The sequence below is a fragment of the Onthophagus taurus genome, chromosome 8 (assembly GCF_036711975.1).
Source record: "Onthophagus taurus isolate NC chromosome 8, IU_Otau_3.0, whole genome shotgun sequence".
Lineage (NCBI taxonomy): Eukaryota > Metazoa > Arthropoda > Insecta > Coleoptera > Scarabaeidae > Onthophagus > Onthophagus taurus.
In genome coordinates this window covers 459,520-484,010 of record NC_091973.1, presented here as the reverse complement: position 1 = coordinate 484,010, position 24,491 = coordinate 459,520, and the positions used below count along the sequence as shown (strand labels likewise).

General features: G+C 32.3%; 1 protein-coding gene across 17 annotated transcripts in view; it reads left to right on the top strand.

Moving 5' to 3' along the window:
• The first annotated feature begins 1,280 nt into the window (after positions 1-1,280).
• LOC111414154 (forkhead box P) overlaps positions 1,281-24,491 on the top strand; it is a 48,261-nt gene continuing 25,050 nt past the window's right edge. For 3 of the 17 annotated variants that reach the window (XM_071199082.1, XM_071199087.1, XM_071199081.1), the window contains exons 1-2: positions 1,281-1,834; positions 5,401-5,508. In XM_071199082.1, coding sequence (XP_071055183.1) covers positions 1,799-1,834; positions 5,401-5,508 — 144 coding nt within the window. In that variant the 5' untranslated portion in view covers positions 1,281-1,798. Of the gene's footprint in view, positions 1,835-5,400; positions 5,509-12,233; positions 12,544-18,988; positions 19,141-24,491 lie in introns of those variants that run through there. The other 14 variants (XM_071199086.1, XM_023045361.2, XM_023045355.2 and 11 more) reach the window with 9 other exon arrangements.

Here is a 24,491-nt window from a genome sequence, read left to right as displayed (position 1 = left end):
GAATTTTTGTTTAAGCTTTAAAAAGTTGTATCTTAAGAACTAGTTGAAACACCGCAGTAAAATAAAAAGGAATTTAAAACAAATGTAATCCAGATTCAACCCACCACAAGTTATTTTCTTTGATGTCAAGATTTTTAGAATTAATCTTATATATCGATAATTTTAGTTACATTAGCAATATTAAATTTTAAAAATTTGTATCTCTTGAACAAATTGAGATATCGCGATGAAATTAAAAGCATTTTGAAGCAAATTTAATCCAGATTTAGTAATGCAAAAATTATTTCTTAATTCCTATAAATCTTGATCCCAAGATTTTTAGAATACAACATTGCAATATCTTGGAAATTTTAGCCATTAATTTTAAAAATTCGTATCTTAAGAACTAGTTGAGATATTGCGATGAAATTAAAAACATTTTATAACAAATTTAGTGTAGCAGAAATAATATTTTTGTAATTCGTCTTTGCATAATATTAATAATTTTTAATAATATTTGTATCTCGAAACCGGTTTCGGCAATTAAGGCATCACCAGGGATCTTTTCGATGCTTGAAAAAAGGTTTTACTCGTAAAGGAACATATTAGAATATTAAATTAATTTTTTCCTGATAAGAAAGAATTGTTGAAACGAAAAATATTTTTTTTATAAAATTGTTGTGTATAAAATAATAATAAGTTAATAATGTTGTTGTGATAGGTAAGAAAAACAAAAATTATTTATTGTATGGTTTTAGATTAATTGTTTTGGTATAATTTGGGTGCAATTTTAATTCGTTTGGTAAATTAAGTACGATGTGAATCAATAAATCGCGGGTAAAAAATTAATATCAAACGAAATTGAAGTAAAATAAATAATTTAATTAAAATAACAATAAGAGAAATAATTAACAATCGTGCGTAATTTTATAATTATAAAACGTGAAAATGTTGTGCGCGGGGGATATTGTTGATTTTAGGGAAAAAACGGCCTTTGGAGAAGTGTAGAGAGAGGGGGAGCGACACGTGCGCGGCAATTACGCGACGCTCTCACCGCTACCTCTGCCGCCACCGACGCCGATAAATCGCTATCGAAAATTAGAACCTCATTACGGGACTGTAACGAACAGGTACGGACCGATTTCGAGTTGAACGATAATGTTATTTGAACGCGTATAATCTGGGCCAAGTACGGTCCTGTCGCGGCAGGTGTAGTTTGCCTTTGCATTTCTCTAAACTCTAAATATAACCGAGTAAACAACATCTCTCATACGGGCGAGGCGGCCAGACATGTAAACAGTAAACAACATTATGTGCCGCACGAAACGTGTGCCTAACTCAGTATGTTTCTGACTGGTTGTGCCTACGCATCGGTCTTTATAACCGAGCGTTTAAAAACGCGACGTTTCTTCCTCGGTTACGTTGACGTACGGGGATCGAAGCCGAGTTTCTCGCGTTTTAAACTTCCCGCAATTCGGACGTCCCCCACCTAAGGGACCTACGGTTACGTAACGGTTACGAAGAGACGCTATTCCGCTATTCAAATTTAACTCAAACTCCCGCCGCGCCGGTGATTCAACTCTCTTCGACTTTCGCGCAAATCTTCATTTTTTTTCTACTTTATTTTTATTTTTTTTGTGATTTCATTCAATTTATTGATATTTGTTTTGAAGTTTCGATTTGAACTTGTTCAAGTTTTAAATGCCATAGAAAATGTCAACGTGCTTACACCTGGCCGCCTCATTTTGACATTTCGGATTTTACCGCTGATTTTCAGAAAACGGCGAGCTATGATTGTTATCCGTCTGTGCTTGACCTGATGCCTTCGCACGAAGCCCAAAATCCCTACAGACATGTGAGTATGTTTACTTTTGAAATTTACAGTTTTCTGTAAATGTGCGCCCTCGGTTTCGCTGTTTTTGCGAAACAACACGTGCGCCCAATAAACAATAACATCTTACTTTATTAATTGTTCATTCATACATCGCTTACGTGACGCACATTCGATACCGAATATCAAAATCTATTTTCACACTTTTTACGATTTTCTAAATCAAACTAATATTTTTGAATTTTTATGTTCTCAACGCTCAAGCGACAAACAGGTTGGAAATATCGATTTATAGATATACACGAGCCGTACGTGATGTTACACTTTTTCCATTGCTGTTTTGTTGCTACAGAAAAACATAAATTTTTTATGAAATAATTATATACATCAATATTTATGCAACGAGACAATAAAAGGATTATTTTTTTTAATTTTTTATGTCTTGCTAAAAAGTTAGACTAAAATGAAATTTTTAATATCACCTATAAATATAGATATATATAATTGGTCATAATCACTTGTTATGCTATTTTTATAAAAAAAAACCTTATCAATGCACATTAAAATTCTCATTTATTAATAATGTATTCTAATTTTAACGTTTCAAAATTCTAACAACTACTTTTAATAGCCATTTTAATTTTAGTTTCTTATGTTGAAACAATCAAATATCGTCCTTTACGTTTTCACACATTTAGTATCGTTTTGTGTGGTACCTATAACACATCGTGGCATAGTTGGGCCTTCAACCTAGTTTCAAATTGTCTTGTTGGTGGTATTCCACCAGTTGCATGTTCGCTTCGTTGTTGTAATTTTCGCACCACATTCAACGGGGATCAGATTATTGTTTCGTTGATATAATAAGGGATTGGCGCGATGTTTCAGGTAAAAAGATTTTTTATTTAATAAATTAAATCTTGAAATAAATAGAAAAAGAAAAGTTCATTTATTCGTATAGAAAAAGAGGAGAGACCACATCTCGTTACGGGGGTGCTGACGCTTGCAACGATCTTTGTGCAGGAAGCCGCCCTTAGTCATCCCTTTGCACTTAATCAGGGGCGCTTTTGCCAGATGCCGGAGTTTTTAACATTTTTTCCAATCGGGATAGAGGGACGGAATTGCGGTCTCGGAACGGTTTAATCGCTTTGAGGTCATCCGATGACCGTTTCTTCTCTTTCTTCTCTTTTTTTAACTAAATCACAAATTCTATACAAATTTAATTTCTTTAATATTTTTTGGTTATATCAAGATTTATGTCCGGGAGTTCTAACGATAGTCGAATATTTCCTACGAAAAGTGTCGAATTATGTAAACGAGGAAACGAACATGATCGATTCGAAATGTATTTTTTCAGCAATAAAGTGTATTCCCCGTTTGCGTGGAGCTTTACAACCATATCTCGGACGTGAGATTTTCTCTACGCGTTTTATATATATAAATCACGGCGGGTCGTAAAGCTCGCGGGGGTGGCGCTAGTATTTACCGAAATAAAAAAAGAAAAAGAATAAACCAAGGAGGAGTGTTCATCAACTGAAAGAATACTTAACGAGATCGGGATGTAAATTTACATCAAAACTTTATGACGCGAAAAAATAATAATTTTATTCAGTTTTCTTTTTGAATTCTTATAGTTTGAATCTTAAAAAGAGTTATAAGTTGATCGATAATTACGTTGGAAACCCCATCTCTCTCCTATTTAAACACCCTCTGTCCCTTTCAGGGTATTGTCCACGTATTATTGACGATATCGTACGGGCGACACCTGCACCAAATAATCGAACTGGACTGACTCCGGGCTTCTAATACGCTTATAGCGTAAATTCTGGGAAAATGTGATGTTTGCTCCAGATCGTATATTCAATATCAGCAAAAACTGTTAACTTTGATTTAGATACATATATCAAGTTATATCTAAAAAATCGTTAAAGGAATTAACAGTTTTAACATCCAATTTAACATTTATCAAATAATTCATCAAAATGACTGTTTTTAAAATATTTTGGAATCGATGTCGTACAGTTTGCAATGACCTTGCACCCTAAGGGTCTACAATAGAGGGTTGTAACGAGGTTTTTCACCCCAGTGACCAGCAAGTATATACGGAGTTGCTGAATAATGAATCTATGAAAGCATAGAAATCGAATTATATATATTTTTTTATATTTTCATCAATTAAATTGATTCTTCAATATTTTAATATTTAATTAAAAAAAAAACGTGTAAGCTTTAATTTTAAGAATTAAGCAATGATTTATACACCAAATTGAAGCTAAAAGATTATATTTTAATAAAAAAAATAGTAATCGAGTTAGTTTATAAATAAAGTTTTCTAGAAAAGAATCCTGAAGACAATTTAATTGATTTTTTCGATATCTTAATATAGTGCAAAATTAAAAAAAATCGTGCAAGCTTTAATTTTAAGAATTAAGTAATGAGTTATACACCAAATTGAAGCTAAAAGATTATATTTTAATAAAAAAAATAGTAATCGAATTAGTTTATAAATAAAGTTTTCTAGAAAAGAATCCCGAAAACAATTTAATTTTTTCGATATCTTAATATAGTGCAAAATTAAAAAAAATCGTGCAAGCTTTAATTTTAAGAATTAAGTAATGAGTTATACACCAAATTGAAGCAAAAAGATTATATTTTAATAAAAAAAATAGTAATTGAATTAGTTTATAAATAAAGTTTTCTAGAAAAGAATCCTGAAAACAATTTAATTTTTTCGATATCTTAATATAGTGCAAAATTAAAAAAAATCGTGCAAGCTTTAATTTTAAGAATTAAGTAATGAGTTATACACCAAATTGAAGCTAAAAGATTATATTTTAATAAAAAAAATAGTAATCGAATTAGTTTATAAATAAAGTTTTCTAGAAAAGAATCCTGAAAACAATTTAATTTTTTCGATATCTTAATATAGTGCAAAATTAAAAAAAAATCGTGCAAGCTTTAATTTTAAGAATTAAGTAATGAGTTATACACCAAATTGAAGCAAAAAGATTATATTTTAATAAAAAAAATAGTAATCGAATTAGTTTATAAATAAAGTTTTCTAGAAAAGAATCCTGAAAACAATTTAATTTTTTCGATATCTTAATATAGTGCAAAATTAAAAAAAATCGTGCAAGCTTTAATTTTAAGAATTAAGTAATGAGTTATACACCAAATTGAAGCTAAAAGATTATATTTTAATAAAAAAAATAGTAATCGAATTAGTTTATAAATAAAGTTTTCTAGAAAAGAATCCTGAAAACAATTTAATTTTTTCGATATCTTAATATAGTGCAAAATTAAAAAAAATCGTGCAAGCTTTAATTTTAAGAATTAAGTAATGAGTTATACACCAAATTGAAGCAAAAAGATTATATTTTAATAAAAAAAATGGCAATCGAGTTGTTTTATGTATTAAATTTTAAGGAAAAAAATTTTTGATTTAATTCTTTTATAAATGTAAAAAATGCGTGTAGCTTTAATTTTATTAATTAAGTAATGAATTATATATTATTTATAAATATCTCAAGAAAATTATGAATTAAAAACAATTATAATTATAAATGTGATATATTATTTATTTATTGTTATAGGGCCATATTGGTGATAACCCTTTCGAAAACACAACGTGGACGAAAAATCATTTTTCGACAGGAGCAGCATCTCCATGGCCAGCACCTTTAAGACAATCTCGATATAGTGTGAGTAGGCGAAATACTTTTTTTTTGTTTAATGTTTATTTGTACGAGAGCGTAAATTATTGCAGTATAATGGCGAAGGAAAACACATAGGTGGTATTGACGCGAAAAATAAATGACGCTAACGGGAAAGAATTCAATTTATTATTTTTAAATGCCGCATAGAGGCTGAAATGTGAATTTAGAATAAACAAACACACAAATAACGGCCCCGTGAGCCCGCTTATATTTAGAAAATATTATCTACGGCTTTTACGAAAAAGCTTTCGGGACGTTCGTACCAATTCGGCTCCTAACGAATTCGATTAAACCTCACGTTTTTTTTATTATTTTAATTGATTATTTTTTTTATTTGAAGACACTTTATCGCAAGAATTCACGATTGAACGAGAATGTCCCAAAAATTGTTATGCCATTGCAAATCAACACGAACATCGAAGTCGACAATTGGTCGCAACTGTTTTTATCATCAAAGAGGTGTTTCGTGTTACGATATTAAAAAAGAATTCTTTATATCTATTTTTATTTCGTGTAGGTAAAATCGTTTCTTTTAATCATTTTTGTGAGTTGTCAAACACAGTTAACATGCAGCGACGACAACAACCGACGGTTTTTAATTCATCAGTAAGTAAATTTTATTTCATTAAATAAGTTAATAAGTTAATAAAAATGTTTATGAAGTAGTCAAGTAAATCTGCGTCTTTATTATTATTTTTTTGCTTCGAGCTGGTTTATATTCCGCAATAATAATATTCTGACCCAAAATTGGCGTAATTGTTACCCCAAAAACCGGGGGGTAATTGAAGATTAACATCAGCTTGAGAAATGACTAACGCTTTGGGGAATGAAGGGTTCTACATCAGACGCAATTTATAAAAGCGCCCCTTTATTTTGTCCTCTGATAATTTCTATTATTTATTGCAAATTTAAAATTAAAATTCTTCGCCTTTTCCCTTTTATAATTATATCAACTTTACAAAATTTCATTTTTGATAGTATATATACGATATATTAAATAATTTATTTACTAACATTTAATCTAATACAATAACTGATTAATATTTTTTAATACAATACATTGATAATATTGAATCTAATAATGTAATAGTTTTTGGGTCATTTTTTAGATAACAACTAAATATTTAGATAAATAATTCGATAAAATTTTTAACTACAATCCACTAATCAAGTAGATAAGAAATATGTTAGATTATTATCTGTATTGTTTATTGATAATATATAATTAATCGTTAAAAATAAATAAATATTTTTTACAAAAATAATTTTATCGAAATATTTTTAAAATTTTATCAATAAAAAATAATTTTTTTGATATAATTTTATTCTGCATATTTGTTATATAAAAGAAATGTGATAACACGGTATAAAATTGGACGGTTTAATTAGACTGTAATGACGTGACGGTTAATACACGATAAATGAGTGGGGAATTCGCGACGGTTCGATGAAAAATATAATAATTTATTTGTTTGTTGTTTATTTATTTATGTTAAATTTATTTTAATTTTCGCAAATACGGTGCTCCGCCGTCGTTGTCGATTGTGTTCATTAATTTTAATTGCCCTATTTAACGGTCCATTTTTACTATTTGAATAATTGTTGGTATTATTTATATTGCACCAATCAATACAGAGTGTACGTGCCCTTTTTATTACCCATGTTTACTTTGTTTTTAGATACAAAACCCGACATTAAAAAATCATGATGATGAAAACGTCAAGAAAAAAAATTCTTTTTATTATTTTTTTTGAAAAGCACGTATATAAACCATTGAAAGTGCTATCACCGCGAATTCCTTATAGCTGCATCATTGTTATTAGCGTTAATTAAGATTGGTTTAGGCAAATCTTTTCAGACAAAGATCGTACGGGTTCAAAATCCTCCCGCGTTTGACCGATGTTTACACTTCGCTAGACAAACTAGAAAAGTGCTTACGGCTTCTTAGAAAGAAATGGGAATCGCAACGCAAAGTTAGCAAATATCGCACCATATGTTTCAAACGACCCCTAAGGCATTTTTTCTCCTTTTTTTATTATTACCCGACCGTTATTTATCCCGTCTCTCTACTATTATTTATCCTACTCGCCTCGTTTCTATTTGAATACCTCCGCACGGTCATCGTCTTCGGAGTTTTTCAAGGAGGGGGGACTCCCTCCAACCTTTACCGAAAAGGTAATAACCTACCCCCACCCTTCTCCTTCACTATACACCAAATCCTTAGCGCAAACAGGACCCGTTCTTGGATCCTACGTACGTAGACGTCGAACTTATTATGATACCATTATGGGGTAAACAACAAACAAGGGGCGAAGATCGACCCCTCAAAGATACCACCCTTGGGGTGATCTCCTTGCCAATCCCCCCACACCGCTAAGGGTGCACCCTGTTTACGCTCTCCGAGGACCTTTTTATGCACGTCTCCGGTCTCTCAGAATAAATTAAAGTCTTTAATTGTGCACTCGACCGAACTAGAATCCTTCCTAGAATCTCATTTAAGATTATCTAAAAAATAGTAGACTAAAATAGAGTAACTTTTGAATTCATTTTCTTTACTACCTACTCATTTTTATAATTAATGTAATTTGATTCTTCTCTAATAATCCTGCGATAGAAACTTTTATTCGGATATTAATTTGAGCATATACGGGGTGCAAGAATGAGAAAACCTTTTTTTCTCGAAATTTGTAATACCCTATGGGGTGCAGCTGCTACAGCAGAGGGTGTTAACTGGAATCGAATGGTAGCCCAATCTTTTCTGAGCATTTTGTTTTTTTATTCACTCTATTATCTCTGTTACTAACGAAGATGCAGTATTTTCAAGCGATCGCCTGTGAAAACAAGACGAGTGACTATAGTAGCTGATGACCGTTTTATTGTTCTAAGCAATCGTAGAACGACAGCTGTAGAAGCTCGGTGTCGTCTTCAAATGGTGCATGTCGTTGATGTCAGTGAGCAATTGCGGTAAACTCTTCTTCAAAAGCAATTTGTAACTCTTGAAGGTTGTCCAGTAGGACAGGACGACGACGAATGCGTCTCTCAAGTTGGTCCCAAAGATATTCGATAGGGTTAAGGTCCGGGCTGCACGCGAGCCACTCTATCCGTTCAATACCCTACTTCATCAAGATATTCGTTAACCACACGTGCTACGTCCGGTCGCACATTGTCATGCATTAGCATGAATCCTTCACCAATAAAATGGGAATAGAACCTCCATGGAAAGGTACTCTTTCCGAAATGGTGCAGGTCGCAAACCTTTCATTACGACGTCTCCACACTCACTCTCGACCATCAGGTGACCGGAGACAAAATCCCCATTGTTCCATTCCCTACTTCATACGTACGCGCTCAAATTGAAGACGTGCTCGCCGATGTCTCTGGAGCAGTTGAGAAGTCTTCTTGCAGTCAGATCACTTTTATCAAGTCTTCGATGAATAGTTCTTTCACTTACGCCAACCCCACGCACCATCTGAAGAGGATGCCGAGTTTCTACAGCTGTCGTTCTAAAATTCCTCAGAGTGTTTAGAACAATAAATCGGTCATCAACTGCTGTTGTCACTCGTCTTCTACCGAAACCTTGCCGCCTAGTGAAATTTCCTGTTTCCACATATTGGTTCCAAGCATCCTGAACTGTTGTTCAGGGTACACCCAACGTATGAGCAACGTATTGCTGACTTTTGCCATCCTCAATTAAAGTAACAATAGCCGCAACATCAGTTACTGACAACGGGATTGCTATTATGTTAAAAGACTGTAAAAATCTTTAACAACTGTCAATTTACTATTCGAAACAAATGACATACGCTACCTAGCGCGCCACCTTAGCTTTTTTTATACTTGTTTGTCTTGTTTTTACAGGCGTTCGCTTTAAAACACTGCATCTTCGTTAATAATAGAGATAATAGAGTGAATAAAAAAACAAGATGTTCAGAAAAGATTGGGCTATCGTGTGATTCCAGTTAACACTATCTGCTGTAGCAGTTGCACCCCACAGGGTATTACAAATTTCGAGAAACAAAAGTTTTTCTCATTCTTGCAACCCGTATATGCTCAAATTAAAATCTAAATGAAAATTTCTATCGCAGGATTATTACCGAAGAATCAACCTTTCGATCAAAAAAACAATCATCAAAATCGAATGCGCGGTTCGCGAGAAAGCCAGCTTTGAAGTTTTGGCTAATTTATAGTGGCCGTTTTTTTTTGCCGGTCAGTTTATATCACAAGAAATGAATTATCTTTATCTTTTCTTTATTTGATTGCTAATGTTGTGAAGCGATGAAGCGACGTCGGCGAAACTAGAGTCAAGAATCTATGACATTAATTGATTATGGCTGAAATGTATGTTTTCATCTGATTAAGTCGAGGTCGCTTGCGGCCGAGGCAATGTTATAATGCATGCTGTACCGCCTCGCCCGCAAGCAACCTCGGCGGGACTAGACACGAAAATCTATGACATTACCTGATTTTGGTGGAAATGTATGGTTTCATGTGATTAGGCCGAGGCAGTATTATTGATACTATATTGAATGACACAAGCTACATTGCTTCAGCTCCATCGGCTTTATGAGGCAAAATCCTACATGCTGGACCACAAGCGATCTCGGTTAAACTCAAAACAGGAAATGTAGTATTTTACTTAAAACCTGCCACACTCATTATATCTTAAAGATATTAAGTAGAGTATACTAAACTAGACTACTGTGCAGTGGGTTTGATTTTAGATGTTATAGCAAATATCTTGATTATTGCTTCTCTTTTAATATTCTATTATTTGCCATTTTATACTTATGCATCTGAGAGCAAAAGTGAAAGAGAGCAATGTTTCATTACAAGCAATGCTTTTGGAATATATATAATAGAACACTTTTAGCAACTAAAATTAAACACACAGTATGTCAGTGATAAAATTTCATAATCAGGTAATATAGGCTTGCTATACTTATCATATCTTGAAATTTTATCTTTGATTAGGTTGATAACTGTAAATAACACTTAATATATTCAAAATGTAGTGAGTGTAGTACATCAAAAATATTATACCTACTTATTTATCAATTTATGCATAGCCTGTAATTATATATATATTATAGATATTAATTTGCATTAAGTGATGAGTACTGAATGAAAGAAGTATTAGAAAACAAGATATGATGTTATATGTTATCATATAATGAGATATGGTGTGAGATTGAACTTGACGTTTCATGTTTACCCAAAGATAATAGTCGAGAAGATCCAAGTTAGCGAAATTGTTATTTAGATATGTTGGGATATTTGTTCTTCTTTGAAGCGGAACGGTTTATATTAATTCAGAGAGTTCAAAAAGTTTTGTAAAACAGCTTTTGATAACGTTGATTATTCTCTTTTGGGTGATTAATTTTTTTGTTTTCGTCAAAAATGTTTTTATCAATTTTGAATTTGTAAACAAAGTGAGTGAAAAAAAAAATAATCATACATTTGTTTTTCTCTTGTTCTTTTACAACAGTGATTATCGTTGTTGTTTGATTTATTGCTTTTGTTTGTTTTTACCCTGTATCTGATTAGGATGTTTGTGAGTTTGCTTGAATTTCTATAACCATTTCCGGCTATAACAATCACATTGTCTGTTTGAAAATATATTTATTAAAGAGAGTTTGAATTTTTTATCTGGTAACTTAAAAAGTAAATTGAGTTTAAATGTAAAGTTAGTTTCGCGTGGGATTTATAAAAAAAGTCTCGGAACAATAATTAGAGAGGCGCCGCGTATTCAGATATTAAAAATAGTATCTGTTAGTCAACACACAATCATTTTTTAATCCGGTAAACTAAACACATCTCGGACTGGTGTTTATTTATGCTTTTTTATAGCTGGAACAATCGCGTAAATAACTCTGTCCGTGGAATTTTATCGGCAACATGACCAACAATTTTCGCTCGCAAACCGCTCCTTTCGTTCTCGGCTATCTCTCTATTTATTCAAAACCGATTTCGGTTGATACAATTTCGCAACGAGATTCTTGCGAAATCAAAACAACAGATTTCTTCATTTCTTCTTGTTATATTTCACCTGTTATTTCAATTAATAAGTAAGTAATGTTATTAATAAAAAATTTTAACTTAAAATCGATTTTATTTCTCGTCGATTGAGCGATATGGAAAAGTGTTTCATTCAAAAAATATTTCTGGTTAACATTTGCAGTAAACGTTGTTTATCCAACTCTCATTGTTACCATGTTAATCACCTATTAACCCAGAATTATCAAAATTTTATGGTTTTTTGGAAAATTTGTACTTAAATTTTAAAAAATTGGTGCAAAATGGATTCCCTAATTTTAGTTAGATTTGATATGTATAAATTTTGAAATAAAAATTTGCTAAGAAATTAAAATTTGGAATGGTTCTGATAAAATTGATGGATTGATGGAAGTGGATGCGAATAGAGTACTATATAGTATAGAGACAATGCCGTTCATAAGTGCAACGACACGTGCGAAAGCGTAACCTTCCAATAATTCTAATTCCGTCATGCAGAATAAACAAATGACGTAAGTTAATAATAAACAAATAAACACGATGTGTAGATAAAAGATGTTTATTATCTGCTCATGGCAATCCGGTCGTGCCATAGCCGTTCATCCTTTACTATCACGCACATGCGGCACGCACTGTCATTGTCGCACGTACGGAGCAATACGTTTTACACAAATGAACTAGAAATGTGTTTATTTGTGTCGCGTATGTGGACCACGCGTGTTGTCCAGAGAACCGGCGCTCTGACGACAAACGAAGACGCTCAAAACTAAACGGACGTATGGAAAATATCGTTAATATCGGGGTAAATAAAGAGAAAGACAAAAAAGCGAAGAAGAAGGAAACCTTGCCTTCCTGGAATTGTTAACAAACATTAGTAATTTGTTTTGCGTGTTTATTTAAAAACGAAAACGGCCCCCTTCCCTCCCCTTCGCGCGCCGAGCCCATCGCCTACTCTTTCTCGTGTGCTCGGCCCGTTTGAGATGTCGACAAACAACGGTTTTCATTTATGTGAGTATTGTCAACGCATTATCTCTCTTTACGCGAAGGAAGAAGCGTCGACGCTGGATTCACGCCTCATACTCCGTAAACTCCGTAAACAAGCGCGTGCGTACTCGCCTAAAGCGCCTTCTTCTAGCGGTTTTAGATGATACCACGCGTAGATGGCGCGCTCAACATTTTAAACTTTGACCTTTTTCAAAAAAATCAAGGACGACGTACTCTTTCGGCTTTCGTATGCTCTCACTCTTTCTCGTTAGACGTAATTTATTTACAACCACTACAAAATCAAACATCGTTTAATACTCAGCCAATTTAACATTAATATTTATTAATACCACGATAAAAAACTTCCTATTGTCAGTCGTTGTTTTTTTTATTTTTGACCTTACAGATTAAAAGAAAAAAATAACAATAATTTTAATTCGGTCCTGTTTGTGTATTTCGACATTCGACATTGCTGATGTCGCTTTTATGACTCATTGTCAATGATTTACTACAATCGAATTACATTTTAAAAGAAAATTATTTTCTTATGTCACAATCGCTTTTATTTATCGTCTTTGAAATAGATTATGAATAAAATATATTTTCATATCTTACTATAAAAGTGCGAGTCATTATATGTAACGATAGTGCTCGCGATAATAATGATAAATAAATTTGTTGCCAATAAACAAATTAAAATTTTTTTTTCTCTTGCGAATTCGGCGATTTATCAGCCGTGTGCTCTTATCATTATTTGCCGATAATGACGTATCAGCGCGTGTATACATACATACATATTCCTCGTCGTATTTATTTGCTCGAACAAATCTCAATGGCTATACCTTGGATACTACGAATTTTTCCTTCAAATTCATTCACACTATATCCGTGTTAACATAGATACTCTCATTGAAATTTTTCTTATCTAAACTATATATATTGAATATTTATATTTTACACACCAACGTAATTTTACTTTTTTAGAAAATATAAAATTATAGTACCGTATTTTCTCGAATCTAATCCGCACCCTTTTTACAAATTTTATATGCTCTAAAATCAAATGCGGATTAGATTCGCAGTCGTATAGTTGCGATTTGGAAAATAGTAAAATAAAATCGCATTGTAACAATAACGCTGTTAAGGGTTTTAGAACGATATTTACATTTTTATGTATCATTTTCTGCCCATATTTCGTCATCTTCGGATCTGTCCAAAGCAGTGGTTATACAAAACTTCTTAAATGTTGTTATAATATTGTTTTCAGGAATCGTTTTCCATGTGTGTTCCTGGTCTACGACTCCATACTTGTCTTAACCATTCCATCATCAGCTTTTCCATTATTCATCCTTTTATTGTGCCCTAACTAAGACGTCATTCGGGAAGTCTTTCGGATTTCAGAATGGTTTTTTTCTCAATATTAATAATGACAGCAATTTTTCCCTGTCACTTGTTACTGCTAGCATACTAATGTTATGCACAATTTTTCGCAACCACTCGTTTCTAAGGAAATTGGGAGGCATATTCAGATATACTGCCATTTCGTCGGCAATTGAAATTTTTTTGAAAATCATTAGGAGCTTTTGGGAAATTGTAGTTTGTCCAACCTTTGCTAGTATTAAAATTACAGACAGAGTAATCGAATTACAATTAATGGACTATGTTACGGAATACAACCTTTTACCGCCTACATAGTCAGGTTTTAGAAAGCATTGTGGACGATGTCATACGAAGCACAGACCAAGAAAAATACACTTTGATGTGTCTCTTAAATTATTCAAAGGCTTTTGATACTATCAATCATGCCAAGCTTCGCTACATTGGGTTTGATGATCTTGCAGCGGGGTTAGTTACTTGCACGGTTACTTGATAGAACAGATACATAAAAAGTTGTAATCATCATTTCTACGCGGATGACACCCAGTTATATATATCTTAAAGCTGCTAAAACAGAGCTGATTTTATTTGGGCCAAGAAAGGTGATAAGTGATAATTCTGTTCGAGATCGGGTCAAGATAGTTGTCAGCAATCAAGTATTGCCGCTGAAGGATTGTGTGAAAAACTTGGGTGTCTTATTGGACGAAAATTTAAACTTTAATAAACACATCAATAAGTGCACTGCTTCCGCGTATGCTGCTCTTAAGCTGATTTATGGCGGTCGGTCGTTCCTCAATCGTAGAACAAGGGTGCTTTTGTGCGAGGCCTTGGTGTTAGCGCATTTTAATTATTGTGATACATTGTATGATCAGTGTATTTCGTATAGTAATACGAAAAAAATTCAGAAAATTCAAAATTCTTGCTTGCTCTTGATATTTGGGTTACGGGGACGTCAGCATGTTTCGCACAAATTAAAGGATTTGAGTTGGCTCAACATGAAAAACAGGCGCATACTTCATTCGGCGGTTTTGTTCTTTAATATAATTACTTTGAAGAAATCTCCATACTTCTTCAATAAAATAAAATTTCGTACCGATGTTCAATTGAATATTCATCACCAGCTATTTAAGAAATGCTGTTCATATCAAATAACACATATTCTTAACGATTTGCCATCAACTATAAAATGTTGCACTTCTTCAAGGTTGTTTCGTCACAGAGTGAACGGCCGCTTGTCTCAAATTCAGAATGCATTGTAGGGCGACAGGGATCGGGCAGTTTACGCTTAGTAATTAATTATGATTTCACCATCGGGTCTTTTTCTTTTCGTTTTTCTTTTCTTTTTCTCTCTTATATATTTAGAATTAGTTTTATTAGGTTTGAGTGGAAGAGCAGGTGTTGTTGGAAGAGCAGGCTGCACCTGAACTCCGCCTAATTTGTGCTGACTTAATTTATAATAATTTTATGTATATATGTATACTATGCATAAATATATTATTATTATTATATATTTATGGTTAACAACAAGCATCGCATCATTTTGTTGTTGTCGAATTGCTCAGAGGAAGATGCGGATTACATTCGCAAACTAAATTTTTTTACCATTATGCATTTTTAAAATCGGGGTGCGGATTAGATTCGAGTGCGGATAAGATTCGAGAAAATACGCTATTTATAAAATTATTACAACTCTGGTTAACTTAATTTAAATTAAAATTATAATAATACTTTTTGTAACCCGAGATTGTTATTACATCATATGCTGGGATACCGGGTTCAAATCTCTGCACAGATATTATTCTTTTCAGTTATTTATAAATAAACATATGTTGCTATATCATTGCTTTATATGTATACAATGTGTTTGATTTTAGCTGTCACAGCAGATATCTTGAAAGGGGACGATATTGTTAAGAATAAAATTTGCTACAACTTTTGTCCCGAATCATCATGAAAAATTGATTAATTTTGATCGTTTTAAATGATTAATTTTTTACCTTTGCTTGCTTGGTAGATGACTTGGCCTAAGTATCATAAGCAATACTTAGAGCGGCCGACGTCTTCAAAGTCGACTGTATAATAAGTTCTTCAAGTTTGAATTTACAAACTAAACGTTAAATTCCAATATTTATAAACTTTAGTCTCAAAATTTTTGTTTTTCGCAGAATCTGTCGATGGTTAGAAATGTTTTTCTATATGATTTCGCTTTAATAAAATTAAATTGAATAATATATAATGCAGCGCACTTTGTAGTGCTTCATCTGCAAGAAATCTCGGCTAAGCTATGATTTTACTTGATTATGATGGAAATGTATGTTTTCATCTGATTAAGCCTAACTCGCTTACGGCCGAATTCATCTATACCAAATTAAATAATAAATGCTGCTATTGGTCGATATTGAGAAACGATTTTCTATCAAGTGGTGTATGGTAGGCAAATATAAAAACTCTCCTAATCTTGGACGATCAAGAATATGAAACTCTGCTTTCCCTTACAGTAAGTGCAGCCTTTGTTTTTATTAATTTTGCTTTTATTTATTTAATTTTGTCAATATATAAAAGAAATAATTAACCAGACGATGTTTCTTTTTGAATATCGGTATATTATTAATTACTAGATGTTAAACTAAGATTAGAAATAAAACTAGAACTAATTCTAGAAAGTGAAGACTTCGAACCAGTTTCTGAAGAAGGTTGCAACATGGCATCCGAAACGTCAAACCTTTTATTAAAAGACGCACGGCAAAACCGGAAAGTTTCTAGTGTTAGTTCTAGTTTTAGTTCTAATCTTAGATTAATTCACACCGGCCGTGAAAGCCTTCGTACTTATATTACTAGATGTTGTTCGGATCTAATACTTTATAATAATCATAACCCAATCATAGATCCATAATCTGTGGAAATCCTCTTGAAATCCTTGTGGTTATTTAATTATTTTTAGAAATAGTGAAATATCCATCTTACAAATTATGTCGAAATGCTTTAAGCATCTTGTAAAGTCTTTGAAAATGTTTAGACACTCCTAAGAAGCTTGTTATATTAATTGAAGTTGTAGAATTTACTTAACTATCCCTAAAAATCCTTGCAAATCATTGTAATCCTTGTAAATTTGTTGAAAAATCTTGAAAATCATCTAGAAACAATCCACTTAAAATCGTACAATCAATATACTTAGAAATTTCTTTGCATTTCCGTACATCCAATATAATCTTTACAAATTGTATGCAAATATTTTGGAACTCTTTAGAAGTGTTTTGCAATCATTACAAATAATTCTCAATAATAATCATTTGAAATTCGTCAAATTCCGTGAAATATACCTAGGTATTCTTGGATATCCAAGAAAGTCGTTACAAATTATGAATTAAGATATCCAGGATCCAAAATTATTTGAAAATTTTGTTTGGGCAATCTGGAAAATCATCTAGTAATTCTCTAGAATTCCTCAAAAAAGAATTCATTCCTCAAATTCTCATAATTCCTCTTGGACAGAATATTAGTTATCATGGCAAAATTAGTTATTACTAAAAATACTAAAACATCATGGAATTCCAATAGAAGTTTTTTGGAAATTCTATGAAAATCTTGATGTCTTCTGAACATTTAGAACTACTTAATTATTAACGAAAATCATGAATTTGAAATATATAGGATTGACAAATCCTATTTTGTGAGGTCTCAAGTTTTCGTGCATAAAAAAAGTATTAGATTTAATAATTCGGAAGTTAATGTATTGAATTATTAATGCAACATGGCATATACCGAGGTTATTCTTGTACAATGAAAAATGTAAACGTTTTTGTTTGAAAACATTTTTTGTTCTAAAATGTTTTGTTAAAGTTTTGCGGTGGGTTATTTAGGTTTTGTTATATGTACTAAAAGTAGAAACGTTTTAGTTCTATTTGAGAGTTTACAAACATTTACGATTGCTTACAATTAACCTTTTCTGACCCTTATGTTCGCGCACGTAGTGCGGAAGATAAAAACAACGTGCTTTTGAAAAACAATGTATTAAAGCATATTAAATATCTGGTCGATTAAAATTAATTACAAATTGATCTTTTTGTAACGAAATGATTTTTCATTTTTTTTTATTAAACATATAAAGATTTGAATGGCGTTTTCAATGATTAAAAGTCGTAAATTTTTTTCTTTGAAGTAGTTGATAAACCCCTGGAACGTCTCTAGCCATTACGTGAGGGTGACGGGAAGCTGGGGTTACATTGAGGGCGGCTGAAAGGCGGCGGGGGTAAAGGTTTTAAATTTTAACAAAGACAATTATCGATTAAGTTAATTTTTGAAATAATGAAGGCTGCATCCAGTGACAGGGCGGAGTTTTTAATTATCACTTTTAAATCCTCTTTCTGCAGAGTGGCGGCGGCTTAAAGAAATCATCGACCGCCACCCCGTCCACCCCCGGCGCGTCGATAGCTGCCCCGCTGAGCGTTCATTTTAAATTTCTGATCTGATTGCGATTTTACAGATCGCCGAAGTCTATTGTATTTTTTTCCCGCTTCCTTTTTTCCTTTTTTTCGAGGTCGTCATGGCTCTTCGAGCGCGACCACTCCGTTTCCAACCCCACCCCCTTCATCCCCTTTGAAACAATAACATTAAATAAACTTTATATTCTCGTTATTGTCTTGTTCAGAAATTTCTCTTCCTTGTCGCTTTTCCAACTTTTTTTTTCTTTACCTGGTTCGCACTTCGTTTTAACCCCTAATTTTTTATTCCTTATTCGTTTGGTTTCAACAAAATCTTACTGGTTTCAATCTTTATACATTATCATCAGGAGTAAAGTTCAATGCATATTAAAATAACATTTTTTTTTTAATGTTTGAAGTGTGATGGAAGAAAATATGTGAAAAGAAGGTTGTTTTTTAGATATTTTGTAAAGTACCTAATTAATGTTTGAAAAGTGGTTGAAAAAAAGTTGTTGTGACAAAGTTTGTAGATAAAAGTGACCATGTGTGTGTTCTGTTATTTGTTTGTGAAAATAAATTGTGGAACGTGTGAAAAGAATTGCACAAAATCACGTTAAAAGTATGGCCCGTAGTACGGGATATTATCAGTTATCTTTTAGTAAGTGCGAGCGCGAGTCGAGAGCATGTTTTTTGTGTACATATCAAGAAGGCCGAGTTTCGAAATTTGTTGTGCTAACAAGTTGTTTTTTTCTACATCTCTCCACAATAAATAGAAAAAAGGCCAATTTCCACACTGATAGTGGAGATAATGCGGCAGTACAAGGTAACGCGGACGACGTCGCATTACAAAAGATCAAATATTGACTTATAAACACTTGTTTTTTTTCTTGGGACTTCGAATAATACCCGCACGCACCGAAGGATAGATAGATACGTGATTCTCTCTTCGTTCGATAAGCTACACTGATGAATATGGAAAAATATGTGTCAATAATAATTCGTTTAATAGCGTTCGCGGTGACGTAAACGTGCTCCGCTGTTTTTAGCTCTATACTCAATAAATTTAATCGGGTTGTATTAATGAACCGTTCTAAATATAACGCTACAGATAAAATAGCGCTATCTCGTAGTAGTACTACGCGAAATTTACTCGCGCGAAAGTAAAATTTTTACAATCACCGTCGACGTCACGGGGTCAATCTCTAGCAAAAGGCTTTATTAATTTATTTATTGTCTTACGATTGTTACTTTTTATTGCCATAAGTTAGGCGATAAGAAAAACAAGAACACACCATTCGTCCCTTTTTTAATTATTATTTGCGACCAGATAACGGATTTTGTAACATTTTTCCCGTTATCGTAAACAATATATGTACAAATTGTTATGTACATAGACTTAGAAACCCGCGTCGGCACCGCTTTTCATTATAATACGCCTAACCAATACGCAACCGATGCTGCGTACACCAGCTCTTCAAGTTGTATACCCATTACTAGTCTTATCACTTTTTCTTCTTCTTTTTATGAAGTGCACTTAAAGGATTCTAGAAAAGGTCGAACTAACAGTAAAAGCTTCTTTGCCATTCTGCCAATCCTTGATGATCCCACAATCTTTCTAATAACCACTTCAATCCATATTGATTCTTTCGATTCCAACATTACACAGAGTTTTCATTTTTATTTCGTACAGTTTTCTTGTCATAATTCGAAATCGGTCCAAATTCAATTTGAGAAAGACCAAACAAGATGATTTTATAAATATTTAATATTTTTTTTTCTTAATGTATTTAATTTCTGAAAAATCGAATTCTTGGTAAATATTCATAAAATTCAATCAGCTAAAGTATGCGTTTTCCAATACAAGTTGCCATATTGAGAAATTACTTCTACTTCCTGAGATATTAACTGTGAAAGGTGAACATAACTTTTAATTTTCTCAATGATTTCATAAATTTCTGAAAAATCGAATTTTTAGTATTTTTTTATAAAATTTCCATGAATTATTAATTAAAGTATGTGTATTCCAACACAAATTGCCGCTTTGAAAAGTTACTTTTGCTTCCTGAGATATAAGTTGTGAATGGTGAGCATAATTTTTTTCAATTTTATAAATTTCTGAAAAATTGAATTCTTGGTAAATATTTATAAAATTTTAACGACTTAGTAAGAAAAGTATATGCTTTCCAATACAATTTTCCGTTTTGAAAAATTACTTCTACTTCCTGAGATATAAACTGTGAAAGGTGAACATAACTTTTAATTTTCTCAATGATTTCATAAATTTCAGAAAAATCGAATTTTTAGTATTTTTTTATAAAATTTCCATGAATTATTAATTAAAATATGTGTATTCCAACACAAGTTGCCGCTTTGAAAAGTTACTCTTGCTTCCTGAGATATAAGTTGTGAATGGTGAGCATAATTTTTTTCAATTTTATAAATTTCTCAAAAATTAAATTCTTGGTAAATATTTATAAAATTTTAACGACTTAGCAAGAAAAGTATGCGCTTTCCAATACAAGTTGCCATTTTGAAAAATAACTTTTATTTCCTGAGACATAAATTGTGAAAGCTGAACACAAGTTTTAATTTTTTCAATAATTAAATTTCTGAAAAATCGAATTCTTAGTAAATATTTATAAAATTTCAATGAGTTATCAATTAAAGTATGTGCATTCCAACACAAGTTGCCGCTTTGAAAAATTGCTTTTACTTCCTGAGATATAAGTTGTGAATGGTGAGCATAATTCTTTTCAATTTTAAAAATTTTTGAAAAATCAAATTCTTGGTAAATATTTATAAAATTTTAACGACTTAGTAAGAAAAGTATATGCTTTCCAATACAATTTTCCGTTTTGAAAAATTACTTCTACTTCCTGAGATATAAACTATGAAAGGTGAACATAACTTTTAATTTTCTCAATGATTTCATAAATTTCAGAAAAATCGAATTTTTAGTATTTTTTTATAAAATTTCCATGAATTATTAATTAAAGTATGTGTATTCCAACACAAGTTGCCGCTTTGAAAAGTTACTTTTACTTCCTGAGATATAAGTTGTGAATGGTGAGCATAATTTTTTTCAATTTTATAAATTTCTCAAAAATTGAATTCTTAGTAAATATTTATAAAATTTTAACGACTTAGCAAGAAAAGTATGCGCTTTCCAATACAAGTTGCCATTTTGAAAAATAACTTTTACTTCTTGAGACATAAATTGTGAAAGCTGAACACGAGTTTTAATTTTTTCAATAATTAAATTTCTGAAAAATTGAATTCTTAGTAAATATTTATAAAATTCCCATGAGTTATCAATTAAAGTATGTGCATTCCAACACAAGTTGCCGCTTTGAAAAATTGCTTTTACTTCCTGAGATATAAGTTGTGAATGGTGAGCATAATTCTTTTCAATTTTAAAAATTTTTGAAAAATCAAATTCTTGGTAAATATTTATAAAATTTTAACGACTTAGTAAGAAAAGTATATGCTTTCCAATACAATTTTCCGTTTTGAAAAATTACTTCTACTTCCTAAGATATAAACTGTGAAAGGTGAACATAACTTTTAATTTTCTCAATGATTTCATAAATTTCAGAAAAATCGAATTTTTAGTATTTTTTTATAAAATTTCCATGAATTATTAATTAAAGTATGTGTATTCCAACACAAGTTGCCGCTTTGAAAAGTTACTTTTGCTTCCTGAGATATAAGTTGTGAATGGTGAGCATAATTTTTTTCAATTTTATAAATTTCTCAAAAATTGAATTCGTGGTAAATATTTATAAAATTTTAACGACTTAGCAAGAAAAGTATGCGCTTTCCAATACAAGTTGCCATTTTGAAAAATAACTTTTACTTCTTGAGACATAAATTGTGAAATCTGAACACAAGTTTTAATTTTTTCAATAATTAAATTTCTGAAAAATCGAATTCTTAGTAAATATTTATAAAATTCCCATGAGTTATCAATTAAAGTATGTGCATTCCAACACAAGTTGCCGCTTTGAAAAATTGCTTTTACTTCCTGAGATATAAGTTGTGAATGGTGAGCATAATTCTTTTCAATTTTAAAAATTTTTGAAAAATCAAATTCTTGGTAAATATTTATAAAATTTTAACGATTTAGTAAGAAAAGTATATGCTTTCCAATACAATTTTCCGTTTACTTCCTGAGATACAAATTATGAGAGGTAATAAAAGAGACAGTTGTTTTTATCTTTATCTTGAGCAAAGCAGTTAAATTACTGAAATGTAATTTGCATTTTAGAAAACTCAAATTTTATTTGAAATTTTACTTGATCTAGATTCATTTCTTCCACATCTGCCAACTTGTCGAGGGCTTTTTTGACAGGATAGAGGTGAAATGATCTTTTGGTGTATCATCACTGAAGACTAAATATTGCTTGCTGAAGACTAGATACTGCTTATAATAGACTAGATACTGCTTACAGAAGGCTAGGTTCCTATTGCAGAAAGCCAGATTCTATTTGTTGAAGATTAGACGCTGTTTGAAGCTCGGCAAAAAGTATAGAAGGTTAGATTTTTGCTGTAGAAAACTAAACACTCCTTAGAAGACTTGATTACAAATTGCTTGGTTTTTTCTTCTCTTATAATCATATTATCCAAGTAATTGTCTTGCATTTGCTTCATAACAAGTCTTCCGCAGTACTAACTCCTCATTGAGAATGATAATTTGTTAAACGTCGATTTTCGTTTTTGTAAGAATCTGGGAATAGGTTGATAATCGCGCATGATTTAAGCCGTTTCAAAAAGGATTGAAGATTTGAATCGGACCATTGGCGTAGATGGAGCATCCTCGTTGGCTCGTTAATGGTATCCGGTTATTCGGTGGGCGTATCAAAAACAGCTATTCTTTAAAAACCGGGTTAGATAATTAATCTCTGCCGCGGCGAAAAGTGAAACAAACATGTTTTTCGGGCGAAGAGAGGCGCTCGGGCCAAAAAATGGCGTTCCGGTCCATCGCGGTAACGGAATGCAATTTTATATTCATTTTCCCGCTGAGCGATCTTTCCTGGGAAACTGTAACATCATGCTTGTTTACCAGCCCAAGAAAATTAAATGTACGCCGTCATGGTGAAAGTGCACCACTTGCGAACGTAAACAAACCCATCAATACTTTGTCCCACAGAGGGCTTAATTAGGAATTGAAGAAAGAACGTTTTATACATTCGCGAGGAAGGATCAGATGAAAGACGTTATCTTGGCCCTGGTCCTTCTCCGACTTTTAAAGAATCGCTCTTGTTTACGGTTACGCGGATAATGCCCTTTTTATTGGAGTGCCCTTCGCCCCTAGCCTCTTGAATAACAAAAGAACGCTGCAAGAAATTAGCAGAGCTTAACCGCTTAAGCTTTTTTCCTGTCGACCGCGAAAAGGGAACCCCCGCACATTATATCTAAATAAATTATCCAACTAAGACTCAGTAGGGGGGCTGAATCGGAACGTCCTCAAGGATTCGGATCAATTACTGCATTATTTACGACCTTGTTTATTTCGATGAAACCAATTAACTTTTAGGATGCGGTCAAACGCTTTCGATATCTTTTGATAAACACCCTCCAAAACGATCAGGAAACTGTAGTTTTCACTTTTTATAGCTTTGTTTATTTATTATCAACATCCATATCTAATTATAAGCATATTTAGTCTCATATAAGATTAAGTTCAGTGACCCACTGACCAACATTTGACATAATACTTGATGAGTCATGATAAGTAATTTAAAATTTTTTTATCACGAAAAAATGTTATCGAGAAATTTTGAGAATTTGAATTTTATTTTATCATATCATATATGATAATCGGTGATCGTCGAATCTGCGTCGAGATAATGGAAGTATGCCATCGAAATACAATACCATTAATGCGAACGAAAAAGCATTTTTTTCGGGGAAATTTCCCGGTTGTTTACGATTATTTGTTTTGTATACAACCGGTAATTTCAAGTGTGGGGAGACAGGCTACCCTTCGCCGGCCGAAGTCGAGCCTATTGGGGTCGCACCCTCGCAAACAAGAGCGAGGTCGGGTATGTAAAATTCGCGGACGTTTTATCACGGACTTGTCGCGATCGTCTACATTTTAGAGTTTCGAGGTGATTTTTGGAGGAGAGCTTGATGGCTCCCGAGGATCCTACGTTCTGTGTGAGAATTGACCAT